The sequence below is a fragment of the Platichthys flesus genome, chromosome 1 (assembly GCF_949316205.1).
Source record: "Platichthys flesus chromosome 1, fPlaFle2.1, whole genome shotgun sequence".
NCBI classification, from domain to species: Eukaryota; Metazoa; Chordata; class Actinopteri; order Pleuronectiformes; family Pleuronectidae; genus Platichthys; species Platichthys flesus.
This window is the reverse complement of record NC_084945.1, coordinates 1,822,250-1,842,811: the sequence shown is the minus strand read 5'-3', so window position 1 is coordinate 1,842,811 and position 20,562 is coordinate 1,822,250. Positions and strand designations below refer to the sequence as shown.

Sequence of the window (20,562 nt, the reverse complement as noted above, 5' to 3'; positions counted from 1 at the left end):
GTTTCTTTATTGAATCAACACATTTGAACTTTAAATACATTAAAATTAATAAGACATCACTTAAATAGAATGTCTTTCAAAATAACTTAAAGCATAAATACATGAAACACATCCAATAATAATATTACGTTGTGTAGTTTCTCCAGATAAATAAAATAAGATTAGATTCAATAAATATAGGAATAGGATTAATAATCAGAGTCACAGAGCAGCATGAAGGCGTCACCTCATCAGTTCTAATCAAATACACAAATAAAAGTCTAAACCACAAGATATTAGCTGCCAATTATAAGAAGAATGTGTAGTTATTTATCAATAAGATGATTTGTGATATTGTGTCGTTCAAATACTCAGTTAACCTTTTAGATACTGATGTACGATCATGTTTTCTTTATAAGTTTAAAGTTTTTGTCTCTGGTATCATGGCTCCTCTGGCTGAATCCTCGGTTTGACCCGTGACCTGGTCTGGACTCACTGCTGGTGTTGGATTGTGGGTCGGACGCAGGTGCAGCCCACGGCTATGATGCGGGACTCCAGCTTGTAGTGGTACTTCTCCGCCGCTGCTGACTTGACCCGTCGCAGCATAAACACATGGTGCATTATGGGTCGGGACTCCAGGCTCTGGTCCTCCACGCCCTCCTTGTTGAGACAACCCTGCAGCAGACAGCGGGCCTCCGACAGCATCGGGGGGAGGAGAGAGGCGTCAGGGGAATTGCTGAGGACGAGGGAGGAAGAGCAAAAAGATTTTAGTTTGAATGTTTTACATAATACTGTGACTGTTTGTTCTTATGTCTTTGTGAGGACCACGTGAGCAGACCCTACAGAGTGAGGACCCTTCAAAGGCTGGTTTGAGGGTTAAGACTCGGTTTTAGTGTTAGAATTAGGTTTACGTTAAGTTTGTGTGTGTGTTTGTATGTGTGTGTGTGTGTGTGTGTGTGTGTGTGTGTGTGTGTGTGTTTGTGAGTGAGTGTGTGTGTGTGTGTGTGTGTGTTCTTACGTGTACGTCCATGGGGAGATGGAGGAGTTCTCCAGTGATCTGATGATGGTGGGAGGAACCAAAGCTCTGGGGTCCAGTTGCAGGGGGACCATTCCTGCCGCAGCATCATGAGTCTTATTGCGTGTCTTTGCTGAGTGTTTTAATTGGCCGCCTGCTTTCGGCATCGCTCCCACCTCGCTCATCATCATCATCATCATCATCATCATCGCTACAACACAGGCAGCCTGAGGAGGAAGGTGAAGAAGTTTCACTTTTGTTTTCGTGTCAGAAATAAAATAAACTTCATCAGGACAAAATAAAAAAGCTACTTCATTTAAAATGTAATTCAATTTTCTGAAGATAAATACATTTAAAGTTTAGAAAAACATCTTCATGAGCAGCACAGAATGTTTTTACTAAATCATTAAGTTTGATAAATCAATAAAGTAAAAGATTTAAATCACATTAACCATTGAATAAATATATGCAACCTTTAAAATATATTAATATATTAACATATTATAAAGTCATATCAATAAACATAATATAACACATTAATTCACTACATAATGATACAATGTCACAAATATACTTTAAATAATAAATGTATAAATGTAATTAATATAAAGTTTGAGTTCAGCTTTATAATTTCTCTTTACTTTCTAAAAAATAAAAACCTGAAGTTCAATTATATAAAATATAGCGTATTAACAATTATTTGAAATATATAAGTAAATTGTAAACTAATTCAGTAAAGTTTATTGGTTTCATGTTCACTTCTCCTCGTTCAGCCTCCAGGCATTGATGTTTCTAAAGTTAGATAAAATTATTAACGGCAATAAAAAGCAGTTTTATGAAAATCAGAGATAAAACATTTTATAGTGATTCATCTGAAATGTCTTTGCAGTATTATTCTATTCATTCGTATATATTCGAGATCAAACACTTCGAAACACGTAGTTCTGGGCTAGCGTCGTTATTTACGACTTTTAAAACCTGTGGATGAAGAATCAGCTTCACTCACCGTCACTTTGTTCGAGGTCGATGTTAGAAACATTCTGAATTCGTCTGCTTCTCACGTCGTCTGTGTTCGCTTAGCTTCTCTTCGGTTCACAGTTCGGTTCCCAGGGTTCGGATGGAGGTGCAGGTTCGATGTCTTGTTGACTGCTGCTGGTTCTTCTTCTTCGTTGATGCTCTGGTGGACGTCGATTGAGGCTTTTTATCTTGATCGGTGCTGATATCGGACGTCCTCCGATGATGTCACCTTCTTTGTTTCTGAACCACACAAACCACCTGCAGGATGATGGTTGACATACTTTCCCACTTTCATGATTCATACTTGAAATTATTCTGCAGTGAAAAGTTGCAGCAATCATTAAATAGGTCGTCTTTCCTTCCTCAGTCTCCTCGTTAAAACACTGAGTGATACATTTTACATTAAACCTTTACAAAACCTGTCTGATTTCAGATTTGGGGTCAATGTGATGGGGTCTGTTCGGGGGGAGGGGGGGGGGCTGTCATGGAGTCACCGCAGTTTGTCCACTACGTCACGCTGAAATTCAAACACTCGTTCAATCGTGGAGGGAAACGTTAATATTCAACCTGTTTGAATTGAATCTGGCTGTCTGGGGTAGTTTGACTGATCCGACAGGGGGCGCTCACGAGCAGCTTGACCTTTAACACACCTGACCGACCAGTAAAGTAAAACAGTCAATGTTACATTGTTTTGCATGAAAACGAAAGACATTAGCAAGTAAAGCTGCTCTGACCGATTTAAAGCTATTTGATTTATGGATAAAGTGATGGCTGTGCCACGATGCTGAGGATTAACAATAGTTTGGAATTATTAGTATGTTAAACTTCTTATAATCATGAGAAATTATTTGAATCAAACATAATGAGTTGGCACAACTTAGAGTAATTTTCTTTTACGACTTTGAGTTTTTGTCTCAATTTATTTTTCTGTATTTGATAAAAGATTTTAGTTTTCAGAAATTCAAATGACAGTTTGGGTCAGATTAAAAGTTTCAGCTGCTTTAACGTCTTCAATGTTGCAACCGGAGAAACTTCAGGACAGTCTGACGTCACAGTGTTCTGGTGCGGGGCCCCTGCTCCCTCCCCGCCCCTGACTCACTCCGGGGCTCGTCCCCTCTTTCTACATCCCTGCAGACTTGTTTCGGTAGCATCCGTCGTGTGATGCAGGAAGTGAGCGTCTGACCTGGTTTACGGTCGTGATGTGACTCAGGTTGCTTCATGTGTGTTTCAGCCCACGCTGCCGGCTCGCCCCTGACCTGGTTTGATTGACGGATCTGAGGGAGATTTCCTGCGTCTTCAAAAACGCTTACAGGCCAATTGTGAAAGGAAAAGTGTGGCCGCACTGAAATGCTTTTATTCTTAGTGAGATATCTAACGTTTCTGTTTGTGTGTGTGTGTGTGTGTGTGTGTGTGTGTGTGTGTGTGTGGGAAGTATGAAGAGTACAAATTTAAATTCAATTTACAAAGTTGATTTAGATCAATAACTCTGAGGTTTGTTGGAAAACCTTTGACTTTCTAAGATTCTCACTACTAGACAGAAGATCAAAGACTGGAAACACACACGCTAAGTAGGTGAAGTGTGTGTGTGTGGTTTGGTGTGTGTGTGTGTCTCGTTCACAAGATGCAGATTTACGTAGCCTTTATAAACTATATTTTTTACTTGTTCAGGTAAAAATAAACTTCTTAATGGTTTTAAAACAACGAAGACTGAACGTGTGAAGTCTTCAGCTGCTGTTTTTTAAATATTGATATCACTGAGCATCTCACACAACATATGTTATATTGACAAATAACCCGAAACAGCCGACCAAAATGCTGCGATGAGTCATAACTACACTGTAAATAACCCATCTCACCTAAATCAGGCAAAATACTCACAGTAGCGCCCCCTGCCTGTATTTCTAGACTTGATTTGATTTCGTAATTTTCTTTATTTTATTATGAGACTGACGAGAAAAGCTGACGAGCTTCCATCAGGTCTGTGACGGAGCCTGTGAGGGAACCAGCTTCAGCTGAGTTGAAATCTAAGACGAAGCGGTTTCCTCTGGCGCCCCCCACAGGACAAGTTTCAAACAGCTTATAAGCAGAGTAGCGATGTCTCCTCTGCTCCCTGCAGGCGTCGCAGGAGAAGCTGCTGCTGTCGAATGCATTGAGTTTCCTGCTCAGACTGAAAAGCGCTGACGGCGTTGACAGTAACCAGATCAAGAACTGGAGATTAATCAGAGCTGCCGCAGGTTTCCTCTGTCGACCAAATCAGGTCAGAGGGAAGATGCTGACGGCTCAGATCTCAGAGTCGACCACATCACAAGCAGACCACAGCACACGCCTCCGCTGTGATGTCACAGCACCAGAACCTCTCTGACGACCACATACAGAGACAGCAAGTTCTGTCACATTGGTTCATTGATTTAAAATCATCTAGTGTTCACTATTTAGTATATTAATCATAGAAATCCTAGAAATTCTTAGAAACAGTTAAAACTAGAACATTTGTATTTTAAAGCTTACTTTTTTGTGTTGAGTGTTCTTAAAGTGTAAAGTGTACTTTTCATTCCACATGTCACAGTATCTATCATAGCCACCAGCTGATTGATGACTGATTGTCAAAAGTCAGAGATTTGTCCTGAACCAACAACGGACGTTTCTATACGACTGAATCAGAAAACACTTGGAACCAGAGGAGACTCTGATTCATCTGTCCTGCCCACACGGAGCTCGACTGCTGCGGCCTCCACCTCCTGACATACACAGTTAGCACCATGCTAACAGAGAGGCTAACGGCTAGCAGCACACTATCAGAATCAGAATCAACAACAATATAAAAACAACAACAATATTGAACAACAATATATACAGTAAGAGAGTTTCGTGCGGTTCTAAGGTGCATTGATTGGTGATAGTGCCAACAATATAGAGATATAAATTATGTGCGAGGAGAAGGGGGGGGGGGGGGGTCAGCAGAGTCAGTGTGATGCAGGGGGCTTGTTTGTGAGCCCCACTGCCATGGGGGAAAAACTGTTCAGGTGACGCAAGGTTTTAGTCCTGATGGCCCGGAACCTTTTTCCGGACGGGAGTCTCTGGAACAGGTGGTGAGCGGGATGGGAAGGATCAGAGATGATCTTGCCTGCTCTCCTACTGGTCCTGGAGTGGAACAGGTCTAGGAGAGCCGGCAGGTCACAGCCGATGACCTTCTCAGCTGACCGGATGATCCGCTGCAGTCTGCCCTTGTCCTTGGCAGTGGAGGCAGCGAACCAGACGCTGATGGATGAGGTGAGGATGGACTCAATGATGGCTGTGTAGAACTCAACCATCACTTTCGTCCCCAGGAATCTGAAAGACTCCACTGATTTAACTTGGGATTCACACATGGTGAGGGGGGGTTTGAGCTGGGCTCCTCCTGAAGTCTGCTACCATCTCTACAGTTTTTGAAGCGATCAGCTCCAGGTGGTTCTGGCTGCACCAGGAAGCCAGCCTCTCAACTTCCTCTCTGTAGGCGGCCTCGTCCCCATTGGAGATGAATCCAATATGGGTTGTGTCTTCAGCAAACTTCAGGAGTTTGACAGAGGGATGGCTGGAGGTGCAGTTGTTGGTGTAGAGGGAGAAGAGGAGAGGAGAGAGCACACAACCCTGTGGGGCTCCAGTGCTGATGGTCCGGGGCTCAGAGACAAGCTTCCCCAGCCTCACGCGCTGCTTCCTGTCGGTCAGGAAGTTAGTGATCCACCTGCAGGTGGGCTCAGGCACGCTCAGCTGTGTCAGCTTGTCCTGGAGAAGAGCTGGGGAGATGGTGTTGAATGCGGAGCTGAAGTCCACAAACAGGATCCTGGCGTAGGTGCCAGGGGAGTGGAGGTGCTGGAGGATGAAGTGGAGTCCCATGAGGACTGCGTCGTCTACGGACCTGTTGGCTCTGTAGGCAAACTGCAGCGGGTCGAGGAGGTGGTTGGTTCTGGTCTTGAGGTGGGTCAGCACGAGGCGCTCAAAGGTCTTCATCACTACGGAGGTCAGGGCGACTGGTCTGGAGTCATGAAGGCCTGTGATCCTCTGCTTCTTGGACACAGGGATGATGGTGGATGTTTTGAGGCAGGCGGGTAGAAACACATTCAGCCAGGGAGGTGTTGAAGATGTGAACACTGGAGACAGCTGATCCGCACAGTGCCTCAGTGTGGAGGGGGAGACAGCGTCTGGTCCACGGCCTTGCGGGGGTTCAGACTTGTGATTGGCTCACACCCTTTAAACGTTAGATATTTTAGACTGACACAGGTATGGCTGTAGTAACTATTGGATTTATACCTCTCCATATATTTTAACTCTTGACTTTGGTTGTTCAGGTGAATAAAATGTTATTTTTATCGGGCCAGATCAGAAAAGACATTAACTCAAGACACTTTACACAGATGGTCGAGAGCAAAGTGAGAAAAGTTTCAAACAAAGTGAAATTATTACAAGAAACAGTGAAGCTGCTGTTGAGACCAACAGATGTTCATTCATCAGATGATAAAACCAGATATTAATTTAAAAGTTTCAAATATTGTAAAATGTGTAAATCCAAGACTTGATGAGATAAATGGAAATATTCTACACTTTTTACAAAATTTTCTCCAAATTCTGAGGAGGATTTGAACTATATGAAATCTATTATGGAATGAAATTAGGATTCTTTGTTTAAAGTCGTGATAAAATAGAAAATTTAACAACTCAACCGACAAAGAGGCTGTGAGCCGACACAGATTTGTATCTCCAGAGAATCGAGTCAGTTTGAAATCTACAGAACAGGATTAGATCTATGTGAGAAATTATTTATACTGTTCATATACAATTTATCATTATTTTGGAAAATGAAAAGGACATTTTAAAGAAAGTCAGAATTTTATATTAATCTCAGAACAAATCAGTCAAATTCATGGTTACTCAGCATCTTCATGTAAATCAAGTTGTGAGACGGTTCCCAGACTTGTGACCTGAGTCATTTCTGTTGTTTGATGTTATCAGTGAACCTTTGATTCTACAGAGTGTCGCCCACAGACTCTTCACCTCCAACACAGATGAACCCGAGAGATTACAGGAATCTCCCTGAAGCTCTGCATTGGTTATCAGCTCTGACATGGCTGAGATCTGAGGGTCGCACATCTTCATAAATGGAGCTGATCTCAGAGCCATTGCTCTCAGAAGCCGGACACGAGCACAACATGAGGCTGAGACGCAGCGTCGGAGAACTGCTGGTGAGCATCGCCTTCATCCACTGACACCATCCGATGACATGTTCCACAGGTCGTCTCACAGCTCGGAATTTATCTGAGATTCTGTCAAATAAATGAAAACTGAAGCGCAAGACAATCTACTTTCTAATTCTACACATGTTTGTCTTTATGTGGAACAAACATCTCGAGAGGCGTTCATCTTATCAGCTTCACACTCGGTAAAGTTCCTGAAAAGTTCAGCAGGTCCTCAAATAAACTACATTATGTAATTCTATTTTAAAAAGTTGAGATTTTGCGTCTGAAGATTGTGTCGGTTGTTTAACAGAAATAGTCGACAGCTCAGCAAATCATTCAAACTGATATATAAACCACAAACGTGAACAGTGATAAAGTCAGTTTCATATAAACTCTTTAATGCAGATAAACCAGGTAGGATGAACACAAGGTTTTATTACTTCGCTCTGCACAATAAACTGATTATAAAAAGATAAACTTTAAGAAGTGACAGAATATTGTAGAGGAGTTTGAGGACGACTCAGCGACAAGGACAAATTCTGAAGTATCGACACAAGACAAGAGAACACAACATCACAACACACTAACGTTGACAACACACACTGACGTGGTTAAAAACATTTCCTGAATTTAGAGTTATCATCTGTCATCCTATCCACAGGTGTGTTGCACTGCATTGTGGGTAGTCGTGTCCTCCTCCTCCTCTTCTGGGGTTACAGCTTCTCCTCCTCCTGGATGTGACTCCATGTTGTCGTTCTCCTCTGAGGTCTCCTCCTTTTCTGACGGACACACCAACGTCAACAGGAGGTCTCTGTCTCCGTGGAAATGGAGGTCGGTTTGACAACACACACACACACACGCACACACACACACACACACACACACACACACACACACACACACACACACACACGCACACAGAGTGTCTGTATTTTCACTGTGACCTGATGGTTCTGCTGTTGCTGTGTCTCCAGGACGTCCACCGTGAAGACCCGGGTCCCCTCCACTCTCTGGGAGGCCGTGTGCCTCGACGACTTCTGCTCGGGGCTGGACAAACACCGGCTGATGTCAGTCCCCGTCTACCAGAGCGTCCTGGTCCTGAACCGCCCGCAGGGGGCGCTCTGCTACACCGCGTCCTACCTGTCGGTGGCCGTGGGCTGCACCTGCGTCAGGGCCAAAACCAGCCAGAACTGAAGCTACAGCTCAGAGAGGAGAACATTCAACATCTGCTGATTGGTTGTGTTGATTTGTGTGATTGTGTTTGATCCTCTGACAACTCTGTGTAATTAAAAAACACACAAAATGAAACAAGTCGACTTTACTTTGTTTTGAAAAAAAAGCATAAATGTTAAAAAAGCATCAGAACAAAATGTCTTCACCTAAGTCAATGTTGTAAAAGAAACTATCGTAAACAGTTGTGTATGTTTAGTTTGGTACAGTGTAACAGTGTAAGAGTGTAACAGTGTAACAGTGTGTGTGTGTGTGTGTGTGTGTATGTGTCTCTGGTGTGTGTGTGTGTGTCAGCAGTGTGTCGAGTCTCATGACGATTGAAAACCTCAGCATAGAAAAAGTCATTCAGACAGAAATTAGATCTGATTAGTTGAAAACAAGAGTACGTAGTGTGTGTGTGTGTGTGTGTATGTGTGTATGTGTGTGTGTGTGTGTATGTATGTGTGTGTGTGTGTGTGTGTGTGTGTGTGTGTCACCTAACATGTGACAGTTGTGGCTGTGCAGCAGGACCTAGCAGCAACAGCTCAGTTCCAGTTTCTAGAGCAGAACAGAAGAAACTCAGGTAGGTTCAGGTATGCTGTGACCGGTATGGAGGATGATCAGTGCCCGAGGTATTTTCATCGGTAAAGAAAAGAACGTTTCCATGTGGCACTGATCCTCCTCCGTGGTCATGTGACATTGTCTGTACTTACAGTCCTTACCGCTTTCACCTAATTTCATTTAATTGTACATTTTTCACTCAGAAAAAGGAGCAGAACTCAGGATCAACTCCCATCATGCCTCGGGTGTCGTTCGCCCCTCCCTCTCTGTGCCTCACCTTTCTCCCTCTGCTGGAGCGCCTCCTCCCCTCCCTTCCCCCGACGGTGCGAGACGTGGACGTCCCCCCTCTGTTCCGGGAGCAGTTCATCCTGTCCGGGTATCGTCCGGTGGACTTGTCCTGGCGCTGTTCTGTCCTCAGTCTCTTCCAGATCCACAACGAGACGCTGAGCGTGTGGAGCCACCTGCTGGCCGCCGTCTACGTGCTAGTGAGGTTCTTCATGTTCGCCGTCCTGCAGGGGGGGGTACTGACAACGTCCTGTGCTGTTGGTTTGACCTCCTCAGGTTTGTTCCGCCACATGTCTGACCTCTTTGACCTCTGACCTCCTCAGGGGATCCTGGGAGTCAGGCTGCAGGGCCCTGAAGGTCAGGACTTCTCTGTGGACGTGACCTCGCTGCCTCTGGTTCTCTACGTCTTCTCCGCTGTCACGTCCCTGAGCTGCAGGTGAGTCAGCGAAGAATCTTTAAGTGTCAGAAAAGAAAACAGGTTCTGCTGACGTCCACCAGCAGTTTGTGATAATTCTTCTGCTTCATTTGAGTTTAGAACGGAATTAAAACTAACTTACTCTGCCTCCATCCCCACCTCCATCAGCTACAGGTCAACACAATGGTTCATTTGATGTTTGAATCCAATGTTCTAATAATATTAATATTTAAGACACCCAAGGACACATTCAAATACATCATAAATAAACATGAAAAAAAAAGAAATAGTGGAGCAACTCTCTCATGAATGCAACATATGTGACACAAGAGTATTACAATTTAAAACCAAGGTTGAAAGCAGATAAGTGAAGGAGATGTTGTCTTTGGTAGACTGAACTAACCAGAGGTTTTAAGTTGGGATGTGAGGTGACTCTGTCTTTTATGTCTGTGTTTGGTCTCCACCTCCTGAAGTCAGGCTCTTCACTGCTCCACATGTTCTCCAGCTGTTCTGAGTCTGCAGCTGGTGGTCAATGGTCAGACGCTGATTACAGATGTTTACAGTCATGTGCTGCATTAGGGTTGAAAGTGATTGATGAGAGAGTTGCTCGTTGCAGCGCTGCAGTTCGCCTGCTTCACTCCGAGCACACGCACCACTCCCTCTTCTTCCTGGAACACGTGGGCGTGGCCGTGTACCAGTACGGCTGCGCTCTGGCTCTGTGTCTCTACAGCTCTGACACCGCCTGGACGCAAAGCATGCTGGGACAGGTCAGTTCAGGTGTCTTACATCCTTCCTCGGTCGCTGACATGATGCGTTCAGGTGCACTGATGAGGCAGGTTGTTCTCAGATCTTCCTCCCAGTTGTCGCCGTAGTCGTCTACATCTGCTGCTACGCTGACCTTCATCTCCACCGACCGTACCCGTGGCACAGGAGGATCTGCCAGGTGGTTCCGAGGGGCGTGGCCTACCTGCTGGTCATCAGCCCGGTCACCCAACGCCTCGCCAGCCACAACTGGGCAAACACTTCTACTCTTCCTCTTCACTTCCTGCAGGTGACGATTCCTTGTCAACATATAAACATAAATTCACTTCTTGTTTCGACTGAAAACAACTGTCAAAATGTTGTTGCATATAAACGCACTTCTATCTTTTCTCCACCAGGTGGCACTGTTTCTGCTCTCAGCCGTCTTTTTCTCTTGCCCCGTTCCTGAGTGCTTCTCCCCCGGCCGCTACGACATCATCGGCCACAGCCGCCAGCTCTTCCACATCCTCCTGTCTATCTGCACACTTGTCCAGCAGGAGGCGCTGTTTGAGGACTTCCTGTGGCGGCGGCAGGCGCTAGTCAGGGAGTTTGGAGAAGAGCGCCTCCTGCTGGCCTGCGCCTCCTTCCTCGGCCTGATGCTCTGCTGCGTGATGACGGCGCTCATCATAAAGAGGAGAACTCATGTTCAGCTACTGAAAGAGGGAAGATAGATGAAGAGATGGGGGGGCGGGGGCGTTGTGCACCCAAGCTTCAGAGTGGATTTACATATAATCATAAATATAGAAACAAGACGGTTCCTGTTTTGAGTTTGCACTTTGTACTCCAGCTGCTTCCTACAGTCCATCCATTCATCAGTCCTCCAGTTCCCTCTGTGACCCAGTGGAATAGACTGGACCGATGGATAAATATAGATATAATAAAAATAACATCATAAAGTTCCTACGTAAATATTGTAGTTTTCTAGAATGTTTTTCATTGTTTAAAAAAAGGATCCAACAGTTAATCAGCATATTTGTTTGGACGACTTGTTATCCCTGAAATGAGTTGGTCTGTTGAGGACATGGACATTCAGCAGGACAGAGACAAAAGACGAGTCATGATCTGCTCCCTTGAGAACATTCTTCATTTTGTTTCCTGTTATAAATTGAGAAATCTGTTCCTATTTGTTAGTTGTTAGATGACTAGCTGTTGGTTTGCTCCTCATGAAGAGATTTGCTGAAACCAGTAGATGATCGTCCAGTCTGAAGAGACACCGAGGTTTCTCATTGGCTGCAAGCGCTCTTGGGCCCAAAAAAACGATCTTATGTGGATCTAAAAATAAATCTAACAAAACAGGAAACTGAGAAGAAAAGATCAACACATCTCAGAAGTGAAGCCTGAACGCTGTTATCTCTCTCTCCCAGTTCCCCACCGGCCTCGCTCGGCCAGTCAGGCAGTAAGCTACAGTTGCAGTGTTCGGGCGGAGCCGCAGATAATGTTTGAGTTTCAATTTGAGTTAGACTTTGATAAGAGGATCACAGCTGTTTGTACTGTGAACTGAACTGCATTTATTATTCAAAGAGAAAATTATCATTCTTCTTCTTGAGGTTTTCTTTTACGCAGTTTATTGTCTGTCCAGTGGGTGGCGCTAGAGAAAAGATCAAAGGCTTGGAGCTGGAATGTGGTTTGGACAGTTTCACTTAATCAGACTTTATTTATAAAATGTTTCATAGAAGTTAGGATCAAAGTCCTTCATGACTGAATGAGAACACGGGCAGTAAAACAATTGTAGTAAAAACACAGTGTCTGAGGTAAAATACTGAATGTGATTTTAAAAACTACATAAATTTATACAAGTGAATAAAATACGTAAAAGTGGATGAGGTTAGTCCCTAACGCGAACCAGCTGAAGTCATTTATTTTTGTGTTGCTAGCTCGCTGAGCTGTGCGCAACTTTTCCTGATATATAATACGAACCCTTCCATGAGACTACATTGCGTTATTTGGCGTTTGTGTTGCCGTTGCCAACACAACGTGTATATTATTGGGTAACAGCGATTTGTGGGTGTGGTCAAGTCACTTGAACCTAAGATCTCTTTTGAGATCTTCACCCAACTCCAACCTAATCGCTAATTTTCAGACTCAGACCATGAATATAACTTCCTTAAAAGAAAGAGCAAATAACTTCTAGACAGAAACATGGTTATGCTTTTTAATTGTTAAGCGTAACGAGGCCACGTTAGCTCGTTAGCTGCTCGAAAGGTTTCACTTGTGAATTTACACAAGTGCATAAAAAACAAAAAAGCTAGAGAGTTGAAACAGCTGCTTGTGATTTGCTTTTTTTTGGTCAAATGTCATTTGGCCAGTAACAACATTCAACAGTCTCCTCCTATTCAGACTGTTGAGGACGATGTGAGCTTCTTGAAGACCAGAGAATAAAAACACCAGAAAACAGGAACAGAGAATGTGAGGAAATGCAAATACTAGGATATATAATTCAGAATGACACAAACCATCAGTGTTGACTTTACAGTTCATAAGGCAAGAGGAGTGCCTCTGTCCTGTGTGTGTGTGTGTGTGTGTGTGTGTGTGTGTGTGTGTGTGTGTGTGTGTGTGTGTGTGTGTGTGTCTTTAAGCAGCTCAAACAGCTCAGTGTTTGTTCAGTCTGTCAATGAGTAAACCTGCAGAAGGAACACCTCCCCCCCCCCCCCCCCCCCCCCCCCACACACACACACACACACACACACCCACACACAGACTGAGCTCATAGCTGTCACAGGTACGGTCACACTTTATTTCTTTATTCATATAAAGTTTTTAACTCTGTAGTTTAATGTATTTTGGACGTTCACATTTCTGTCGGATGCTGAGACTCCATCAGTCGCAGGTTGTGAGCGTTGCTCTTCTGTCCTGATGCTGATAATTATTTTGTTATTTACTTTTAAAGAGCCAGTGAACAGAACCAGTTGCTCCTGCTGCAAACACAATGTACTGGGATATGTACTCAAACACAGTATTCTGGTTTCATATCTCCTGAGGTCGAACAGAGTATTTTAACAGTGGTGGAACTTATTAATATATGTACAACTTCTTTATACTGTTGAACATCAGAGTACTGAATCGTAGTTTTGACCATTCAAATTTGTAAATTAAAGATTAGATTATGAAGTATTAAATATCATGAAGTAGTAAATTGTGATGTTTTTTTATGTGTGTTTGTAATTGTGTTCTCTTGTCCTGTGTCGATACTTCAGAGTTCTTCTTTGTCGTTAGTGAGTCGTCCTCAAACTCTTCATTCACTTCTCATTGTTTCTGTGCAGAGCTTTTCATAAACAGTTTATTGTGCGGAGTGAAGTTAGACAACTTTGTGTTCATCCCACCTGGTTCATCTGCGCTGAAGATTTTAGAATGAATTTCTTTCATCAAATGAAACTGAATTTTCTTTATCACTCTTCACGTGTGTTGTTATATTTAAGTTTGGATGATTCACTGAACTGATGTTGTTGTTTCATAAACAACCAACACAACTTCATACCCAAGTTCACAACTTATCAAAATAAAAGCTCTGTAATGCCGCTCAGTAGAACGCATTACAGCTACATTTAACTCCGAAGACAATTTGAGATTCTATGATTGTATGAGTGAGGTTGCCATGGTGGAGATAGAACTCCTCTTTGTCAGTCCGATATGGTGAAATGAAAAAATCTAAAAATCTAAAACTAATTATAAAAATGATTAAATATCAAAAACCTGAGGTCTGACCCGGTTGTTGCTGTGGTATATATCTGAGGACCTAGAAGAAGACACCTGGTCGCCTCAAATTTTGAATAAATAAACATTGGGTATTATGATGTGAATTTATCGCAGCTCTCTGGACGTGTTTGTTTTGTTGATTAAACTGTTGCTTATCTGAACGAGGTAAACATGCAGCTCCGTCACGTTTCTTCAAACAGGAAGTAACGACACAGTAAACTGTTCTCAGCATTTGAACTTCGACCTCCTGCAGTCATCAGTCATGTTAATGAGCAGAACGGCAGCCGTCACTAGTTTCCATCAATAAATGTAGATGTACATCATCAGACTGTGTTTGAGTCTCTGGTGTTTGTAGTTTTATTTTAAGGACGTCACCTGTTTCCTGTTTTAAACGTTTTTCTCTCCGCTTGAAAAAACTCTGACCAAACAGCCTGAAGCACATTTTCCTCTTCCGTCTCATTTCTCACGAGTGTCTGAGTGAAATAAAACAAATATATTTATTGTAATGTATTCAAACTGGTTTAACGTCTTTACTTATTCAAATCTCAAAACAGTTACACATTCACCGTGGAAACCTCCGAGCTCTCGTCAAAGACGTCGTTCTGATGAAGTGCTAGAGTTTCTAAACTTCATCAATAATATCAGATCAATTAAAACTCTACAGACGATTGATGACTTTATATAAAGACAATCAGTGACTCACACTCCTCTTTATTCTGGATGATGATCTGTACAAAGACAACATGGCTGCTGTGTTGATTCCATCAGTGAAGAAAAGTCTTTCCTTGAGTTGAACTCAAGGAGGCGCAATCTGGATATTATACAGAAGTACATACACAAAACAAATCTGTATAGAGGTTTTATTATTTAAAAAATAGAAAAAATTCTACTGTCACTGCTCATGTGAAACTACCACGAGTGCAGATGTAGATCATTGTGTAACAGAGGAAACAGGTGTGTCTGAGCAGTTTGTTCACGGCTCAGGACGACGACGCCATCAGTAAATCTAAGAGGTCGGACTGAGGTCAATCATTACATGACTCACATCCTGTTCTCCCTCCCTCTCTCTCTTTCTCCCTCTCCCTCTCTCTCTCTCTCTCTCTCTCTCTCTCTCTCTCTCTCAGGGATCATGGCGGCAGTTGGAGCCGGGGTCATTGGGGTCATCGGGTCTTGGTCCCTGTCCTCGGGAGTCGTCGGGTCCTTCATCATCCTCCTCCTCCTCTCCATCCTCCTCTCGGCTCTGTGCAGCGAGTGCAGCAGGTCTGATCCACATTTAAAGCAACACTATGTAACTTTCACTGAGCACCAGCGCCCCCTGTAGCCACAGGTGGTGATTAACTCTGTTGGGCTCAGTGTCTGAAGCGATGAAGTGGTTTTCAGTGGTGTCGTTCCGCTCACTGGACACTGGATATTACCCATGATCCTCTGCTTCCAGGACCAGGAGTCTGATGGAATTCTTCATATTTTAAAAGTTTCACACTGAATATTGAAGATAAACTTCTAAGACTTTTAACAGATCAGCTTTACACTTAAATTTGGAAAATGTGTGGAGAATGTCCGAGCAGACGGTTTGATGAGGTTTCTAACGCGTGACGGGAGAATCCAAATATCTCAGGATGAAGAAGAGGAGCCGTACAGATTCAGTCTGAATCCTCGACCACAGATTAAATTGAGTTTTTACTTTAGATGTAAAATGTGAATCTGTGATGATATTTGTTCTGTTTCATTTTTAAAACTTTAACCTCACTTGTTCTTCTTTCTTTCATTTTCCAGACGTTCATTTGAGCTTCAAGATTCAGAGAGGGACGCAAATCCTTCAACTCTGATCAGTGTGGTAAGAGACCTTTGACCTCTGAGCTCTGAGCCTGTGTCTGATAATATGAAAGACAGATCAGAGTGAATGTTAAATGTTGTGTTTATCAAAAGGTGAAACTTGAGGAGACTTTAACATCGAGAGACAACCCTGTGATCAGTAAGATTCAAAACGATGAAAAAGGTGAGTGAGCATCTGAGCAGCAACGAACTTCACCACGAACAGATGAACGTGTGAATCTGAGTCAGGAGAAAGAGACGGAGACCAAATTGAAACCAGGTTTCACATACGTCTCCTGCTCTCTGACATAAAAACACTTTTCATTTCTGTGGTTTTCAATTAAAACCTGAAACCTGAGAAACTGAAACAAGAAAAGAGCCAGAAACAGAAAAGTCGAGATGTTTCTCTTAAAGACATAAAGAAAACCCAGCTCAAAGGTCACAGGAACACTGTATTTGAACTGGTTCAGGTGAACAACACTCACATTATATTTTAAAAGATCAATATAATATTGAGCTTTTATTGTTTATATAAAAACATTATGGAAACTTTTGAAAACACTGAGACTTTTATTAATATTAAATCGATTTTTCACTTTAATTTTATTTTTCCAGATTTCCGTCCTTCTGAAGGAAACTTAGTGTCGTTCCCTTCCTGGAAGAGCCACCTGGGGGCGCCACAGAATGGCCAAGGTGTGTTAACACACACACACACACACACATGTTCCTCACTATGTTTCAGGGTAAAACTGAGGCAGCAATGCTGTTGCTGTGGTTACCTGCAGTTTAAACACGTGATCACATGATAAGTGTTAACGGACACCCGACAGCCAATCAGAGAGCAGGGTTTCTCTGTAATAACGATGTCTCTGGGCTATTGGCTGCTGTAAATACCAATCAATCAATCATCCACGACATTTCTCTCCATAACTTCATGTGTTCACCAGACACAAGTGATGTGACGAATCAAACGTGCAACATCTGTTTCACATTAAAGTGTTAAAAAAATAAAATGTTACTTTAGGAAATTAAATTATATCATTGTGTGTGTGTGTGTGTGTGTGTGTGTGTGTGTGTGTGTGTGTGTGTGTGTGTGTGTGTAGATGTTCTGACCAATGGCAGTGCAGCAGCAATGGAATCATCTCTTGCTGCTGGTACGTCATTGTCCTGTTTTAAATAACCTTAATTGTTATTTATTTCAAACACTGAAGTAGAAACTACATTACAAAATACCAATGATGCATGTGTGTGTGTGTGTGTGTGTGTGTGTGTGTGTGTTTGTGTGTGTGTGTGTGTGTGTGTGTGTGTGTGTGTCTAAAGAGTCCAGGGCTGTGGCGGAAAACTCAGTCCAGTTCACGACGTGGAGGAGCCACCTGAGGGCGCCAGAGCAACAAGGTGAGAAATAGTGTTTGTAGAAATAATAACTTAAATCAACTGCTCAAAAATATTAAGGCAGCACTTAACGGTCACAGTGTGAAACCAGGTCAGTGAAACTTCAACTTGTGTATTTAGGAAGAACAAGTGATGTGAATCAGTTTCAACTGCTCAGGTGCAAACGACAGTGACAACAGGTGCAATGGAGGCAAATCAAGACCAGCTCCAAACTGGGAGTGGCCACTGTGCACAGAAGAGTCAGGTTCACACCGTGGTGAACGTGATGCTGCTGTGACATCATCTATGACCAGTTGGGTGGTGGGTCAGTGATGGTCCGGGGTTGAATCCTCAGACTGACGCTGGTGCAGTGGACGCTCGGCCTCACAAACTTTATATCAAATTATTCTTATTTTCTTTCGTTTCTCAACTGAGCATTTTTCTGGTTCCAGTGTTTAATTAAAGATATGAAGATGAACTAGTCAGCTCAGGGAAATAAGTCTTTATGAGAAATAGGATTTGAGAGTATTAGTGTGGAACCAGGGGGAGTTGATTGGCACAGCTGAGGTTAGTTAACCAATTAGCTTCTTGTTAGGCAGCAGGAGACACATGAAGAAGAAGAGGGACAGAATGAAAGTGGGCCGAGCCGAGTTGAGCTGAGACAACTTAGGTTGAGCTTAATTCAAGGGGCTATGTGGCCTAGGGGGTAGTGTGGGCGTTCTCCAACAAGACGGTTGCTGGTTCAATCCCCACTCTTCCCCATCTTCATGCTGAAGTGTCCTTGGCAAGATACTCAGCCCCTAAATGGCCCTTCATGAATGTTGAGTGCACTAAAACTGTAAGTCGCTTTGGACAAAAGCATCAGTTAAATTAATGTAAAGTTTGCACCTGAACAAGGAAGAATAAAACCTGAAGAAGTGACTGGTTGGTCTCTGGCTGCTGGTGGAGACCCACAATTGGAGAGGTGAAGCCTTGTATGTGATGCTGAAGAGCAGAAAGGATTTTTCAGAGAAAAGAAACATCTGCATTCATATAACTTATTTTGAGTTGAACTTTTAACTTCCTATTTTTTCCAGTTTTTTCTATGTTTTGCTGCATTTCTGAGTTTGTCTCCATGTCCGTACACATGTCTGTCTCCAGGGGACGGTTGTCTCATCATCCACACACAGGACGGCTACAAAACTCTAATGTTACATCTAAGAGTTTTTCTCTCTGTTTCGCTCCGCCCACTCAGAACCCAACCACATCTACCATTCCATCGGAAGAGGGCGGACCGACAGCACCACCGTGACACCGAGGACCAATCCTGACCAGGAGGGCGGCGACAGAGCTCGTCCTGATGTAAAGACGCTGGAATTTAGTGAATTAAATTCAGTTTATGCTCAAGTCAGCAGGAAGATGAGACAGGCTCCGCCCCCTGTCCAGACACCTGTGGTGGCACAGGTGAGGGAGGGAGAGGAAGGGGAGGAGCCTTCACCTCCGCTGCCTGACAGAGAGACGGAGTGATGATGGAGAGAGGGACGGCAGCTAGAGGACAGAAAAATGAAAGACTAAAGACAAAAAAGATAAACATGAGAGACAATGGATATCAGAAAAAATGGATTGATAAGATTTAAGGAGAAATTACAGGAGAAGAACAACGCGGGATAAATAAAGACAAAGGATGAGGATGAGACACAAAGGAAGAGAAGAGACAAATGAAGGACAATGAATGGAGGAAAAAAGACAAGGATGAAGGACACATGAAGGACGTGAACACAAGACAGAGACGTGTAAATCACAACTCAATGTAAATATAAAATTATTTGGATTAAAAAGGGAAGAAACCAGCTTTAAATCAGAGCCTAGATTTCCAATAATGCAAATACAGCGTTTTCATTGGCTGAGAGATCTTCATGTGTAAAGTAGTGGAACAGCCCTTTAAAGTTTTATAAGTTATATCGTCATTAAACTTTTCCTTTGATTTCCTTTGTTCCAGATGTTTTTCAAATCATTCTCAGATAATTCAGCAGATTTAATGTTTATTTTACTTTAGAGCAGAAACAATTTGCTGATTTAATTTATGTGAACATTATCGTGTGAAATGACAGAAACGGTCTTTGACATTTGTTTAATGTCTACTTTGATTTTTTTAGTTTAGTCTATGTCCTGTGTACCAACATGGAGGAGGCGGGGTTCATGACTTATACTGCAGCCACACACCAGGGGGAGATCCAGTTGATCTGGCTTCACTTATAGGCCTCAGTTCTGTGTGTGTGAGTCATTCAGAGGTCACATGATGCTGCTGGGTCATGAGTCGATGTAACAATGTGTGTGTGTGTGTGTGTGTGTGTGGTGTAACATCCTGTTGTGATCATCTGACTCAGTGGATGTTTCTAACAGACACGTTCTGCACGTCGACCATCTTCTCAAACGGAAAGTCCTTCTGACAGACGACCTGGAGGTGAACCCTGAAACCTGGAGGTGATGAGACAAGAAGACGAGAGAACTTCAGCTTTGAGTCACAGACAGAAAATCGAAATTTTCCATTTCTCGAGAGGAAGTTAAACCACAATGAGAACACGGAGTAAAAAGCTTTTTGGATTGAAAATTTGTATGCACCAAATTTTCAAGAATATATCTGACGGTTCCAGCTCCAAACGTTCAGATCACTGAGTCTGTTTAAAACATCAAACTAAAAAAGACCAAGTTGATGTTGACTGAAGTTTTAGAGACTGAAAGTTTAAAATCGCTGCTGGACCCGTTTGAGGTTTAAAACTCTGAGGTTGAGTTTCAGTCTGGACGAGATGTTTGGAAACAATGCTGTGGACTCTCAGCCTCCTGCTGGTTGGTTCCTTTAGTCACAACGTGGTCTTCTCTGATTCGTCAGGCTTCGATCAGATGACCTCCTTCCTGCCTCAGCCTCAGCTGCCAGAGTAGAAACAACATGGAGACTCAATCCCAATGCTACTGACCCTGTTGTCTTTGTTAACAGATGCTGCTCTGTTCCGTCAGCCAGACGGCAGCAGGCCAAAATGTTTATGGCTGGGGTGAAAGGGGTCTTTAATAACCCGGCTGCTCTTCTTCCTGCACCGCTGGGTGTAGAGGTCCTCTATGGATGGTACCGCTGTCCTGGTGATGTGCTGGGCAGACTGCACCACCCTCTGTAGAGCCTCACGGTTCAGGGCGGTGCAGCTGCCACACCAGGCGGTGAT

General features: G+C 43.2%; 4 protein-coding genes and 2 long non-coding RNA genes across 9 annotated transcripts; 3 read left to right on the top strand and 3 right to left on the bottom strand.

Moving 5' to 3' along the window:
• Positions 1-29: 29 nt before the first annotated feature.
• On the bottom strand, positions 30-2,139 carry il17a/f1 (interleukin 17a/f1). The gene is made up of 3 exons (XM_062392489.1): positions 2,001-2,139; positions 998-1,221; positions 30-715 (listed from the first exon to the last, which is right to left on the bottom strand). Exons 1-3 carry the CDS (start codon positions 2,031-2,033, stop codon positions 472-474), a joined length of 501 nt encoding a protein of 166 aa, XP_062248473.1. The 5' UTR covers positions 2,034-2,139; the 3' UTR covers positions 30-471.
• A 5,005-nt stretch (positions 2,140-7,144) lies between these two features.
• il17a/f2 (interleukin 17a/f2) lies at positions 7,145-8,918 on the top strand. The gene is made up of 3 exons (XM_062392510.1): positions 7,145-7,227; positions 7,883-8,052; positions 8,196-8,918. The coding sequence occupies exons 1-3, from the start codon at positions 7,195-7,197 to the stop codon at positions 8,413-8,415; spliced, it is 423 nt and encodes a 140-aa protein (XP_062248494.1). The 5' UTR covers positions 7,145-7,194; the 3' UTR covers positions 8,416-8,918.
• Positions 8,287-9,522, bottom strand: LOC133957207 (uncharacterized). The gene is made up of 3 exons (XR_009921198.1): positions 9,269-9,522; positions 8,933-8,988; positions 8,287-8,384 (listed from the first exon to the last, which is right to left on the bottom strand). It is a non-coding gene; the product is annotated as an uncharacterized LOC133957207 (long non-coding RNA).
• On the top strand, positions 9,216-11,215 carry LOC133957169 (membrane progestin receptor beta-like). The gene is made up of 5 exons (XM_062392632.1): positions 9,216-9,512; positions 9,600-9,712; positions 10,308-10,458; positions 10,539-10,742; positions 10,852-11,215. The coding sequence occupies exons 1-5, from the start codon at positions 9,228-9,230 to the stop codon at positions 11,161-11,163; spliced, it is 1,065 nt and encodes a 354-aa protein (XP_062248616.1). The 5' UTR covers positions 9,216-9,227; the 3' UTR covers positions 11,164-11,215.
• LOC133957201 (uncharacterized) lies at positions 9,566-10,583 on the bottom strand. Its single transcript, XR_009921197.1, has 3 exons — positions 10,095-10,583; positions 9,834-9,904; positions 9,566-9,706 (listed from the first exon to the last, which is right to left on the bottom strand). It is a non-coding gene; the product is annotated as an uncharacterized LOC133957201 (long non-coding RNA).
• A 1,931-nt stretch (positions 11,216-13,146) lies between the features above and the next one.
• si:ch73-204p21.2 (uncharacterized) lies at positions 13,147-19,331 on the top strand. 4 transcript variants are annotated; one of them, XM_062392419.1, is made up of 8 exons: positions 13,147-13,211; positions 15,310-15,445; positions 15,959-16,019; positions 16,112-16,181; positions 16,613-16,690; positions 17,101-17,151; positions 17,318-17,388; positions 18,602-19,331. In XM_062392419.1, the coding sequence occupies exons 2-8, from the start codon at positions 15,315-15,317 to the stop codon at positions 18,872-18,874; spliced, it is 735 nt and encodes a 244-aa protein (XP_062248403.1). In that variant the 5' UTR covers positions 13,147-13,211; positions 15,310-15,314; the 3' UTR covers positions 18,875-19,331. The 4 variants fall into 4 exon arrangements, with proteins under 4 accessions (XP_062248403.1, XP_062248395.1, XP_062248421.1 ...); XM_062392411.1 differs by having other exon boundaries at positions 17,318-17,392; positions 18,603-19,331; XM_062392437.1 differs by lacking the exon at positions 17,101-17,151.
• The last annotated feature ends 1,231 nt before the right edge of the window (positions 19,332-20,562 follow it).

Coding starts and splice junctions, on each gene's coding strand:
- il17a/f1 (XM_062392489.1), bottom strand. CDS start 2,033: ATGTTTCTAACATCGACCTCGAACAAAGTGACG. Junction 1,222..2,000: donor CGACCTCGAACAAAGTGACG/GTGAGTGAAGCT, acceptor CTTCCTCCTCAG/GCTGCCTGTGTTGTAGCGAT. Junction 716..997: donor ATCTCCCCATGGACGTACAC/GTAAGAACACAC, acceptor CCTCGTCCTCAG/CAATTCCCCTGACGCCTCTC.
- il17a/f2 (XM_062392510.1), top strand. CDS start 7,195: ATGAGGCTGAGACGCAGCGTCGGAGAACTGCTG. Junction 7,228..7,882: donor GCAGCGTCGGAGAACTGCTG/GTGAGCATCGCC, acceptor TCCTATCCACAG/GTGTGTTGCACTGCATTGTG. Junction 8,053..8,195: donor CTGTCTCCGTGGAAATGGAG/GTCGGTTTGACA, acceptor CTGTGTCTCCAG/GACGTCCACCGTGAAGACCC.
- LOC133957169 (XM_062392632.1), top strand. CDS start 9,228: ATGCCTCGGGTGTCGTTCGCCCCTCCCTCTCTGTGCCTCACCTTTCTC. Junction 9,513..9,599: donor TCGCCGTCCTGCAGGGGGGG/GTACTGACAACG, acceptor TGACCTCCTCAG/GGGATCCTGGGAGTCAGGCT. Junction 10,743..10,851: donor TTCCTCTTCACTTCCTGCAG/GTGACGATTCCT, acceptor TTTCTCCACCAG/GTGGCACTGTTTCTGCTCTC.
- si:ch73-204p21.2 (XM_062392411.1), top strand. CDS start 15,315: ATGGCGGCAGTTGGAGCCGGGGTCATTGGGGTCATCGGGTCTTGGTCC. Junction 16,182..16,612: donor GATTCAAAACGATGAAAAAG/GTGAGTGAGCAT, acceptor TTATTTTTCCAG/ATTTCCGTCCTTCTGAAGGA. Junction 17,393..18,602: donor GAGGGCGCCAGAGCAACAAG/GTGAGAAATAGT, acceptor CCGCCCACTCAG/AACCCAACCACATCTACCAT.